Source organism: Struthio camelus, chromosome 20, assembly GCF_040807025.1.
Source record: "Struthio camelus isolate bStrCam1 chromosome 20, bStrCam1.hap1, whole genome shotgun sequence".
NCBI lineage: Eukaryota > Metazoa > Chordata > Aves > Struthioniformes > Struthionidae > Struthio > Struthio camelus.
The window spans coordinates 6,116,997-6,130,023 of NC_090961.1; the positions used below are offsets into that span (position 1 = coordinate 6,116,997).

The window sequence follows — 13,027 nt, forward strand, 5'->3', positions numbered from 1 at the left end:
TTTGGATAGGGTTTTGTGCCTTAAACGGCTTAACATTACTCACATTGGGACCACCAGTATGCCCAACCACGTGCCACTGAACAACTGAAAACAACTGAAAAATCATTACTGCTTAACAATCCAAAGCGTGCACCATGGTGGCAAAAGAGACAGGATGTCTGAAGCTGCAAGAACTGATGAATTAATTTTGCTGGGTGAATGGTCTTTGTTTTAGTGCTGAATCTGGCTGCAGGCACAGGTTCATTTGGGTAGCATTTTTAGTTAGCACATTTTTATGAGGTCAGTTATAAAACAAGACTATAAAAGCCTCCAAGATATAAAGCTAGATGGTGTTCTACAAATTAGAGACCACTCAACACTGCCATTCTAAAACTACTCGAAAGTAAGGCAGGTCTTTAGCTACATCTCAGATGAACACCAGTCTCAGACATGCATCACTTGCTCATGTACTGTCCACGTACAGCCAGTACTCTTTACCTAGTTCTTCACAGTTATGATGAGAAACAATGGGAAATCTCTCTAAACGGATTTTATACATAACCAACTTAAATAAGGTGGAGAATTCCTTATCTTAACACTTAATCTTGTTTAAGTAAAATTTCTGAGCGCAACAATTTGCAAACTATACCTAACATAATCCCGATCCCCTCACAAATTTATCACTTCTAGGAGAAAATGTAAGAGTAATAACCTCCCAAATGGTCTCCCAACTAAAATACAGAATCCTTGGTTTAACTTTGAGGTCAGCAGCTGAGTTTCACACTGTAAGACTCTGCTCCCTTTCTGATAAGCAGTATCAAAGGAATTCCACTTTCCTCTTCAACACTGAAGAGTGTACATGTGTGTGACAACCAGAAATAATGTGACAACAGAAATTGTTTCAAGAGCTGCATGTCTAGCCCACAGTTATCTGAATAAAGCATCTGCAATTCCACGTGGACTTATCAGATGCACGTGGCAAATTTATCTTGCTTTTAATGCCTTTATACCATGACAGAAATGCAGTGGTCTCTGACACTGCTCCAATTTTTCAGTACTGCCCTTGCCCCCACCCAAGCCCAGAAACAGCCATGCATTATCTCGGGCTAAAGCGATCATACGAACACCAAAAAAAGACAGTTTCAAGGTCGTTACCATGACAGGAAGAAGAACTCGTTCTGTGGCTAGTGACAGAGCCTGGTGATAAGAGAGCAATCTCTAGAACGAGCTGAGCTGGCTGTTCTCTGCAGGAGGCAGAGTGTAGGAAAGCCATGAGTTACAGCTAAGTCAGAGGAAATCTTAACAAATTTAAGGTTAAATACCAGAAGCCTACATTCAAAATTTACTCACGAGGAAGACAGCCTTGCAGTTCTGTGTTTTTCCAAAGCGATCAATCCCTATTGACAGCCAACCCTTCAGTCAAAACTCTGACATCAAGAAATTTCTGAGACAAGTTTCCAAAAGAGTCCAAAGAGAGCTCTCCCTCTCCCAAAGACTGAATCCAGGGACAGACAGGAGAAGCATAACTCCACAGAAGGTTTTTTCAACGATGGACAAGGAAGAAGAAAAAAGAACACCTGGACAGCTTAAGCCATGCTCGGTGACAGAGCAGTGCATTTCCCTCACAGAAACACATGGAACACGCGCACATGTGTTAGGGACTGGAAGGATTCCAGATCCTGACTGCACCTTAGCCATGAAGCCATTGGACCCCAACAAGAGAGGATGCACTAAAACATATTTCACAGAGTGATGGAGGAGAATGTTAATACTGGTCTCATTGCTAGCTCAGGACAAGCCATTAGCAAATCCTAGAGCAATGTGGAAGCAAAGCATTTCTTCTTTTTGTTCCCCAACCCGAAGACCCTCTCCTAAATGCGTCCACTTCAGGCAGTCAGACTAAAAAAGGACTTCTGCTCCCTACTGGTAGATGTGCTCTATTGCAAGTGCGACTGAAGGCTACCAAAAAGAAGGGGAGCACCCACTCACCCTATTACTGCAGAGACAGCTGGAGTCAATGCACCAGTCTTGAGTTCTCGCACATTCACCACCTGAGGAACGTTCTTCAGAGTCGATTCAGTCAAGGAGGTGCTTACAGCTTTAAGAGGAGAGAAGAGGAGAGAAGAGGAGAGAGACGGGAAAAAAAAAAAAAACCACACACAAGAGACACCAAATGCAGACGTAAATATCTTCTCCATACAAAGCATTTCATTCAACAATATGCTGTGTATAACTCCAGCAGAAATCCACAAGGGTTTCTAGAAAGCGCATGGCCTATTTGGCCCAAAACGTTGGGTTCCCTAGCCTTCAATAAGGACCCCAGAGAAGCGGGCTGCATTATATAGAGTTAGTATTTTTTTCCTTCTTGGCTGACCAAACCTAATTATACTTTATACTATATACGTCTATATACTAGATGCCCCTTACCTGCATTATAACATTTCAGGTTAACAAATATGACCTGCCTAATCACACCCCAGCCTCTGCCAAAATTCAGGTGACCTCCTTGGACAAAGTAAGTGGACTAATCCAATTCTTCTGTCAGTAGCCAAAATTTGTTTCTTTCCTGCACTAACTGACACTGCAGTACTGGGGAACCACCAGGGAATGTCTAAAAATCAAACAACAAAAGCTTACATTGGGAAACTTTTCTCCTATTAACTCAAAACCTTACAACCAGATCCAAGGCTCAACGTGATAGTTACCTTTCAACTTTTCAATCTTAAAACTGTTTTACAGTACACATCTCCTTATTGCATAGCTAACAATGGAGAGTTATTAGTAAGGGCCAGTGATATCCTTTCTCTGCGCTCCAGCAGTCTCCAGAGCTTCTTACATGCAGATCAATTGATTCCTGAGCCATGCCAGGATCTCTTAAGAGTCACCAATTTTTCTGCTGCTGCCCAGATGAGAAGAGTACAAAGAATTCTGGGGTGGGAAATTCTCAGGCATTTTGTACTAGCAGCCGAGAGGAAGAAAGAGACAAAAACACTGCATAGCTCAGAGGTGCAGCTCATACAGATCCTGCCTGTGTCAGGCTCAGTTTGATGGTCTTCTCCTTCAGGACACTAAATATCTGTGAGACATGCATTCGAATGCCCAGAGGTCACTTGGGCAACTACCCATCCCTTTACCTGGGGACTGATTAGCCATCTGCCTTCGCAGAGCTGCTGCAGCAGCCGCTTGTGGTGCTGGAACAGTGACTGTGGGAGCAGGGGCCCCGTGCTTCACAGTCTTTGTTGCAAGCATTGTACTGTCTGCCCCTTGTGGTATGATTCTGTTTGAAGACGTAGGCACTACAAAAACAAAACAAAGAAACAGTTCACTGCATCTCTGCAAACAAAGGAGACTTGAAAGCTCTGTTGAATTACAGTTCCTCTAAGCACACAGTTTCCTTCTGACAAAACTGATCCTCAGCCCTTTTAAACAGTTAACACTTTATCTGGCATGAGTGGTTTCTGTATAGCTCAGTGAATTCAGTAGATTAGTCTCAATACCTGTCACTTCAATGTATTAAATGAATTTTTGCAGTTTGCTGTCATAGTCACTTCTGCCGACACCTTATATTTTATTTAGGAGGTTCAGTTCTTTGGCTTTAGAGATTAAAAAAACAAAACCAAAAAACCCCTCTCTCTAACCAGGAAAATCAAGTATACGCAAACATAATTCTTACTGTTACTCACTGGGCTCAGAAGTCCTAACCTTAGCCACATCAATCAAATGCAGTAGCACTTTAAATTACTAGTCCTCAGGCATTATTTTAAGAAATAACAGCATATCCTTAAGGCAAGACACTAAAGGAAGACAGTGCTACCTATATCAGTAAGGTCTTAAAACAAACAAATAAAACCCACAAAAAGCACACTCGTGTACAACTCTCCCCTCCCCCCAGGCAGTCAGAAAAGCATCATCAATGAGTCAGGGTATTTTGGTGCTCTTAGCTCAAGCTCATGCCACGCTGCTGACTGCTCTGCTAACTGCTTCTGGAAACTTGGTATCGTAAGCCTACAATCTCATTTCTCCAGGACTTGAAGCACTAAGAGTGGATACAATGGTTAAAGACATTGACAAAAAACACACATAGTATAGGAGAAATGCTGCAAAAACTACTCACATAAAGTACCCAGGGAGACATGCTGCTTCCCAAAGGATGGAGACTGAGCCATCAAGCCAGGCTGGATAGAAGGAGTACGGACCACAGGTGCATGACGGGGGACTTGGACAGGAGCAGCCTCTTCTTCTTGGTCCACTGCCTGTGGATCCTCATTCTCGAGTGACTGGGAAACTGAAGACGTTGAACTGACTTCATCCAAATCTTCATAGTATCTTGTGGACAAGAAGGCGGATCGGGACAAGTTTGCTGCAATATTAGAAACGAGACAACGTGTGCGTGTGTTAAAGCAAGGGAACCATCTAAACCAACAGCCAGGACAGAAACACCCTGTTTTAGGATGTTCTTTTATTGGCTTGTTTTAATCCTATATTGCTAGGATTCTCAACTGCCAGAAAAGGCAACCTTCAGTGCGAAGGTAATTGAATGAAATTCCAATCGAGGGAAGATGGGGAAGCAGGAGATAAAAAAAGAGGGCTTGAGGAGTGAGAAGAAGCCAAAAGCTAACTTAAGGACTTGTTCCCACAACAGGTAAGTCACTTCCCGGAAAAGCATTTCAGACTCCTGAGGAAGCTAAAGGTTTACCTGGAGCCGTAGATCTAACGGGTGGAGTCTTCCTCTTGGCTAGAAAATTCCTCAACTGTGCCTGTTTCACAGAGGATAGTTTAGCTGGAAAACAGAAGAGAGTCACTAGCCTATAATCAAAGGGCAAGTTAAAAAATATATTTTTTTCCTCATAAGAAAGAGTAAGTTACCAGGTACTTTAGGCAGGGGTTTGGCATGTGATTCCAAGGTAGTTTTCATCAACGCATTGCGCAGGCTTTCAAGGTCACTGTCAAAACTAGGAGAAGGCAGAGTAGTGAAAAACCATGAGCAGCAGAAAGAGACCAGTCAAATCAAGAGCAAAAAGGGACCAATATGACTCCAACAAGTCATCACAGCAATTATTGACACATCCGCAAGAGCGTTCAGCTCATAAAATAACCCGTCCGAGCAGGCACCTGCACCACAAAACCCATTAGAACAGAACTTCTTCCTCTAGACATCGTGCTATTTAAATGCATGTATCTTGAATTATTTTGGAAAGTCTAAGAGCCATTCACTTCTTCCCCTGAATTTAAAAAGACAGAAGACAGCAGCACCTCAGCCTGGATGGTCTATGATCTTGTTTACACTACTATAAAAATAATAGCTTTCGGGGGGAAACCTCCAATAAGCATCAGACAGCGTGCTACAGACTATAACTAGTGAGCTTCTGTATCATCTGGACACAATTCAGTATCATTTTTAGGACAGTGTGTCCTCCCGTATCAACGAAATGTCATTTTTTGGAACGATGCACCTCTACACGCCGCTGGGAGCAATGGAGAAGGAGTCTCTACACTACTCAGCAACTTGTATGTATTTCACATACCTTTGAGCACTGCTAAGAGAAGATGTATCCCTGGGAACGCTCCACTGAGATGTCTGATTACACAGTCGGAGTTGCTGCAGGCTGTTCACCAGCTGATTCAGTCTCTTCCTCTGCTGATTGATTATTTCCCGGTTATTAGCCAGAGTGTTAAACAAAGTCTCTCGCTCAGGAACTATCAGGCGCCTTAAGACATCAGACCAAAAGACAAGGATAAAGACCATTCTGTATGTCTAACCACAAGCAGGCATATATAGACAAAGTGATTTAGTAGTTCAAGCTACTTAACTCAATGAGGTCAAACACAGTTTGGTTTGAACACTAAGGCAGTTCAGTTTGTCTCAGCTTCACGTTACTCCTTTGGATATGCTGCAAGTTTATTCATTTAGCTTGTTTACTACAAGGTGTTTTATTCATTAGAAGGGTATCATTATTTACTGTCATCAGACGTGTTTTGTCCGTACAAAACTTATTTTTTACAGTTTGTTTCTGCTAAGTACAATTTATAATACGCAGGAAGCTGCAGCAAGCATATAACAAACGTATAGAGTTAAGTAGCCTGAACCTGTAACTCCAACTAGATGTCTCAACCAAGCTTTACTCAAAAATCTCTTGAAAAAAAAAAATCAAACTGTTAAAAGAAAGATTTGTATTTGTTGATTAGGTACTAATGCCCAATTCCCCAACATGCTCCTTACAGTTGTTTGCATTTCAATTTCAGTTACTTACTTCTGCTTTCTCTTCTGTTCCAGGTGCCGATCCCACTCTAAATCCAGAACATCATTCACATCCTGAACAGCAAACTTCACATACTGGTGCAAGCGTCGAATTTCCTACCATGCAAAAAGTCAGCTTGTAATTCCCTTCAGAAATCTCTCTCAGCTAAAGAAGCTGAAGACCCTTTGGGCTCATTCAATTCAAGCAGTGAGTGTCAAGCAGCACTCCCCTATACTTCTGCCTGGAAAGTTCTACCCAGCATAACAGAACCCAACACAGGAAAAATTACTTATTACTTAGTAGATTATGCACAGGGTCTGGCTTGTCCATTTTATCTCCACAGGAAACTGGGAATAATCTTTCTCCTAATGTTTGCAAAATACTACTAGGTCTTTACTGAAAGGGTGGTACAAACACTAAGTACTGTACAAAACAAACCTTATTTCAAACCTCATTTCCAGAAAGCAAGTCATTTGCTCCTACTTCACAATGCTGAAGCTTCTAACAATTAAAGGTGATCAAAGCTTTGCAGGCTATTCACATGGCTCTGGGTTAACAGCATTCACAGACTATGATTCATGAAAGCACCCACAAATACTCAAAACTCCCACACTAAGGCAAAGAATTAACTTGATTTTTACAGGTAGGAGGGGAGAGGAAAAAAAGAAAGAACAAAAAAGAGAGAAGGAGGGGAAAAAAAGCAGCACAGAGAGACCAAAGTGACTTATCCACGACCACACAGTTGCACAACTAGCACAACCAAGCCAAAGACCTCTGGCCACAAGCCCAGCTCCCTAAACAAAACCAGTGTTCTGTCTTGCAGCTGTCATCCTTCTCGACAGGCATACAATTACTGGGTAAGACGGACAACCAACATACAGCTTCCAGGGGAACATGAGAGATCACATCTATAAAGAAGTTACTTCATGTCAGCTCACCCCTAGCAACAGTCCACGTGTATGCTCTTGACTCCTACTGTAACAAAGATGACATGCAATTATGTCTTCAGCTGGCTAGTCAAACTTCTTGAGGGGAACGTGCCAGCATATAAAGGACCAAATATCATTTGCAGAGCACATCTACTCTGCTTTGCTTATGAGGAAATACAATAGTATACTCCTCTCATCACCAGAGCTGTAACAAAAAGGACCACTTCCCCCCTAGTTTCTTTCATGCCTTTGAGAGCCTCTTTAGCTACCGCTGGTTATTTTCCTTTGTGCTCTGGCTTTTAGAATATCATTTAGCTTTATGCTCCGCCATCCGTGAAATCAACCACACCATTCTGTAAGTCATAATAAATCATCAAATTGCTCTATAAAGCATTTGCTGAAGATAAAAATAATTCCAAGAATACTTTTAAGAGTGTTGAAAAAATTAACTGACATTTGCCAAAAACATTCCTTAACTAAAATCCCCTGAGCAAACACTACTGGCTGAGAAGGAACAGGGAGGCAAGAGTCCTATTCTAGGCTTAGAATAGACTTGGATCTCACAAGAACTGCTTCCCTTCTGCAGGGGTCTTGTCTCATCAACGCAAATGGCAACACGGAGGAGCTTAGGAGAGGATTTTCAGCATGCCTTGCAAACTTGGGAAAACATAGCTAACCATTCTTCTACTACGCTGCGCTGAAACAGTGAATAGCTGGGCCACGTCAAAGCGGCTGGGCACTTGCAAACACAAGTCTCAACCTTATTTTATTTAAAACTCTAGATTAGAAGTTAGCTAACATGCTTAATACCTGAAGCTGTGCTTCACTCTTGGGATCCAAAGGTTTCTTATAGAGCAAGTGTAAATATCCCGAGCTGTGATTCCGCTCGTTCTGTTCTCTAGCCTCTTCTACCCCTGCAAATCCCTCCAGCAAGGTTGTCTTCAAAATACTAATATCTCCGTGAAGGGACTGCAAATAGAACAGACAGGACAAGGTTCAAAGTAATATTTTCATTGCCATCTCTAGTACAGGGGCTTCAAGCGTTTGTTTGAAAGCACAAATGCAAATGCCACCTCCACACTAAAGCAGCATAGTAAGATGCTCCATCTACATTGGTTCAGCATTAGCAGGTTAAGCAGGAACCTCAAGTGAGGAGCGATCATCGCTGAGAAGTTCCAACCAGGAGTTAAACAGCTTGAGGATGTTCAGTCAGCATTGCTCACCTCTGTTGTCTCTTTAATTTCCAAGAGGAAGGTGTGAAGATCCTCAGATTCAGTTCGCAGCATCTTCATTTCCTCTGGAGTACCCACTTGGAAACAGGCCTTGGAAGTCCGAGCCTTCAGCTCCTCCATCTCCTTCTGGAAATGGGCAATCTACAAAGTCAAGGAGTAAGAAAGTGTACACATTGAGACATAGCGGGGTCTGGAACAAACGTTGCAGATCTTTGAGGAATGTTTCTGCAGTGGCATCAACACCTGCCACTTTGTGGGCAAAACAGGAATTTTTTCTTGGATATTATCAGGAAAGAACATCCAGTCTTTGAAACTAAATTAGATGGCCGAACAAGACATAGATAGAACCCACAAAATAGGTAAGCTATCTTGTGGAAAAATTTCCATTCCGATTCCTAAGTTACTGAAAGACACAATGGGAACACGAGTAAACTGAAGAGAAATATCTGCGTGCCTATACAGTGGTCTTTCAGCTTCTAAGATGAAGAAAACTGCTTGAAAGATCTCACCTCCTCTCTGATTCCTGCTATGACAGGGTCTGACTCCTTCCACTGGTGGACTTGCTTCTCTATAGCAGTGCTGGAGAGTGCTGATTTGCCCTGAAAAACAATATTAAGGATGTACCTTTAGCAACAGGGGGCTCAGAATATTGGAAAAGGCCTGCTGCCAGAAATTTTATTCAGAGAGCCATCGCCAGAGAGATAGTTCGCGTAAGCACAAATACTCATTTCACAGTAAACTGTGAAAAAGAATGGTGTGTGCGTGTTTAAAGCAGGGCTGCAGATTACCTGGGGCCAAGTAGCTAAAGTCTTGCGAAAGCAAAGAAAATATTTTTGTGCTGCTCTGTATTACTGCTTTGATTTTGATATCGAACAAACTTCCCAATACACAGCCAAGGCAACTCTTGACTGATTATTAACTAGGAAAGCTGTGAACCCTCATTTCCGTAACAACAGGAACAATTAGTTTCTACAGCTCTGATCATGACAGCATACATCAAACACCGCTCTCCAAAACATGCATACAACATAATTTCAGTCCAAATAATTTGCTTTTTTTTTTTTTTTTAAATGTCAAATGCTAGCTAGTTCTTTGACCTAAAAAAAGTTCAGTCAAACGAATTCTAAATAATTCATGGGCCATACAAAACATTCACTCCTCTTCAGAGAGCTTGAGTACTCAAGTCCTCCTTACCTGAGTAGAGCTTGGCTTTGCTGCAGAAGGGGTGATTTTGGCCGTCTTCTGCAGTAAAGGAGCTGAAGGCATGTTTTGAGCCGGACGCGTCACTGAAATTTAAAGAGAGAAACAGTAATTACAAACTCATACAAAGCTTGGGAAAACAGGTTGCGATCAGAGATGAGGCACAATTTCTGCTGCCAAATCCAATAGCAATAGCTGTCTGGACCCCAGTGCAAGAACATCTTCCTCAGGTGTTGTTTTACTCCCATCCAATTTCTCTGCTAGACTGGCAGACTCAGGCAATGACCGTCACTCTTGGATATCTGGCTGCATCACTCCTGAAGGACACTGAGATCCCTAGTCAAACGATCATTCGAGAGATGGAATAGTATTCTGTTAACAAGTGAAAACCATCTAATTTAAATTCCCTGTTGACCATTTGGAACTCTAGCCACTGCAGATGCAAGATAAGGCATTGATTTGTGCGAGTGCCTAGAAACACCCATAATCAGAGCTGTGTTACAGAGCACTGAAAATGCCAGAACTTCTAGATGAACTTCAGAATGTATTACTTCACGTATGAGAAGAGAGCTGGCTTTGTGGGGCATAAAGTGCACAAGTGGAAAAAAATTCTCAGTTTCAGTACTAGGCCCACCACATTATTACGGTGTGTAGAACAGGAGGTCGTCTGTGGCATTGGTAAAAGCAGAAGGAAAAAAGAAGAAAAAGCCAAATCAAGCCCACTACATCCTACAACTTTTAGGACATTGCTCTTAATCTGATAAGTGCCATTGGGAATAACGTTCTATTCCTACCAGCAGCAGGCACAGGGGTAGAAGCCTTCAGCGGTGTGGCAGGAGAGGCCGAGAGAGGCGTGGACTGGCTCAGAGGACTTCCAGCAGCAGCTTTTGAAGTGGTTGAGAATGAAAACATCGTGGAACTGGAATGACCACCGCTGCTAGCGGGAGTAGAAGTGTCTACAGCAGTGAACCTGCAAGTGAGAACAGAGCATCTTTTAGCTCTGAACTGATCCCAGCTCTTTTCCTCCATCCAAAACGGAGCATTAGGCTCTAAAGAAGAATTAGCCTCCTTTAGGATCAAAAGTGACTCAAGGTCCAGACAAAAAATTACAAGTGTAGCTACTTGAAAAAGTGGAAGCAGCCGTCCAGGAGTATTTCGGAACACGCGGAACCAGAGACTGCTGCCATAGATCCATCTAGTGAGCAAAAGCCAAATGCCAGCGAGTACTATGCTGTTTCAAAAAGCACCTCATAATTTTACACCAAAGCACCAACCATACCAAATCTGAGTTGCCTTTCAGTACCACCCTTGCAGCAAGTTCAAAGAGAAATTCTGCAAGAGAATAAAAACTTCCGTTCATCTTCAAACCTAGGTCCTCAAGGCAGCCAAGTTAAATATTCAGCCAACTCACAAGCATGTCGTTTGCTTTTTACACACAATATCAAATTTAAAAAGCCGTTACGAGCTACCATCAGATCCTGCTGTAGCAAGGATTTTTCTAATTAGAAAATAATCATTTGAACCATCAGAAATTTCTAAAGATATATTTACGTGAAGACTGCTTTCCATGGAAAGCAGCTCCAATTAACATACCTCTGTGTTTTAAATCCTTCTTTCTAAAAATAAACGGGAGCAAGTCACAAGAGTTGGGGGGAACAGTGGGAATAAGAAATCTGAGAACATTCATCACTCAAATCCATTTTGGGTAATTTCCAATCAACATCTGTTTTCTTACAGTTGGCACAAACTCTCAGCATGAACAAGCTTTGGAGATTTCAGGTCCAGTGTTCAGTGAGCAAGCATCCACTTAAAAACAAAAACAAAAGCTCCGACACCTTCTTCACTGAACACAGGAGTAGAAAAGGAAACCATGAGCTACGGACAGAGCTTCCTCTCAGCCCTGCAAGTTACTCCCTAGGCCTGGGCAAGGAACCTTCACCAAACAGTAGAAAAAACTTGTGCTACCTACCATGACCATACTAAACTCATACAAGATTCAAATCCCAGTGTTCTACAAGAACTTTTAACCATCATTCAGGTCAAACGAAGGCATGAAATTACTGCTTCATGCTTACGAAGCAAAGACACAAAAGCATAAGATCTTGGATAATTTGGCAAGTTATCAGTCTAACTTTTAGCATCTTCCCTGGACAAATATTTGGCCCATGACCATAGCCTCTATAGCATGGGAAGCGCTGGGGGTTTTCACAGCCAAGACAACTACGCATTGGGTAAAGAGGGCTTTCCTCAGGGCTCTTTCTGGAACACGGTGGATAGCGGTCAGAGCAAAAAGCCAGAAACTACTGTGTGCTCTTTAAAACCACCATGCATTGTTCACGCCTTGAGTGATCTAACTACCCATTCACTGCATAATCTGCTGCACCTACTTACTTATCATTGAGGTTCACTTTGACTGAAGAAGCTGAAGGGGTGAAAGATGACTTCTGTGTAACAGGTGTTGTAGACAGTGGTGGCCCAGATGAGCTATCTGCAGCTGGTTTAAAGTTCATGGATCCAAAAGAAAAGGAGGTGGCAGTAGCTGCAGTGGTGCCTGCAGAAGGGGCTGAAGTCATAGACGTCTTGGAAGAAGCAGAGGAGAAAGAGAACGTTGCTGCTCCAGTCAGATTGGGGCCCAGGGCTTGCTTGGAGGCATCAGTTGCAAAGGCGTAAGGCGGGGGCTCGCCACTTGTAGAGCCAGGCATCTTCACAGTAGAAGGCATAAAGGAAAATGCAGCTGCTCCACTCCCAGCAGGAGGGAGACTTGAGGCCAGAGTAGCAGGAGCAACACCTGGTACCGCGTCAGGCTTTAAAGCGGTTGGAGGAATGGTTGGAGATGTGGCAGTACTTCCTGCAGAAAGATAAATCAGGAAGGAAGGGACTCATTCAGTTGTCCCGACTAACGGCAGAAGGTATTTCAAGGCCAAATGCTATTTCGTGGGGACAGTTAGGTACTATCTCACCCATGAGACAGATGGTACAGTGAGGAAGAGAGTGAAGAAAGTGAAGGGAAGAAAGGGAAGGGAAGTGATCAGCGACATAGCAGCTGCTCAAAGTCCACGCCATGATCAATACTGTGACTTCCCCCAGTCGGTCTAAATTAACATTGCCTGGAATTTCCAGTGAAAAGAATTCACCTTTCTCCATTGATTTTGATGGGGTTCACGCCATCTCAAATAAAACAGCCTGTCAGCACACAGGTCAGCTAGAGCTGCAGAGAGGCACACTGCCAAACAAAAGCTTTCTCTTTGGAGAGAGGGAAGCAGACACAGGCTTAAGGAAGAAAACAGTGGCTTTGCAAACTTTATTGCAGGCATGCAGGGAAGCAAAAGAACCAACTGATCTGCCTACCTCAGCACAGGAAACCGCCTACTTCACATCACGCTTGGCTATACATACATACTCTGATAAAACTATTTCTTCCCACCTGGTAAGGTGATCTTCACAGTGC

The 13,027-nt window shown here is 42.8% G+C and overlaps 1 protein-coding gene across 4 annotated transcripts in view; it reads right to left on the minus strand.

Annotated features, from left to right (window-relative positions):
• The window catches only part of NUP214 (nucleoporin 214), a 44,638-nt gene that overhangs the window by 21,776 nt on the left and 9,835 nt on the right, over positions 1-13,027 (minus strand). For all 4 annotated transcript variants that reach the window (XM_068914253.1, XM_068914255.1, XM_068914254.1 and 1 more), the window contains exons 12-24: positions 11,971-12,427; positions 10,374-10,549; positions 9,574-9,665; positions 8,889-8,978; positions 8,371-8,520; positions 7,958-8,116; positions 6,231-6,334; positions 5,505-5,687; positions 4,846-4,931; positions 4,676-4,759; positions 4,094-4,339; positions 3,114-3,275; positions 1,969-2,077 (exon numbers count right to left, since the gene is read on the minus strand). In XM_068914253.1, coding sequence (XP_068770354.1) covers positions 1,969-2,077; positions 3,114-3,275; positions 4,094-4,339; positions 4,676-4,759; positions 4,846-4,931; positions 5,505-5,687; positions 6,231-6,334; positions 7,958-8,116; positions 8,371-8,520; positions 8,889-8,978; positions 9,574-9,665; positions 10,374-10,549; positions 11,971-12,427 — 2,098 coding nt within the window. The remainder of the gene's footprint in view (positions 1-1,968; positions 2,078-3,113; positions 3,276-4,093; positions 4,340-4,675; positions 4,760-4,845; positions 4,932-5,504; positions 5,688-6,230; positions 6,335-7,957; positions 8,117-8,370; positions 8,521-8,888; positions 8,979-9,573; positions 9,666-10,373; positions 10,550-11,970; positions 12,428-13,027) is intronic.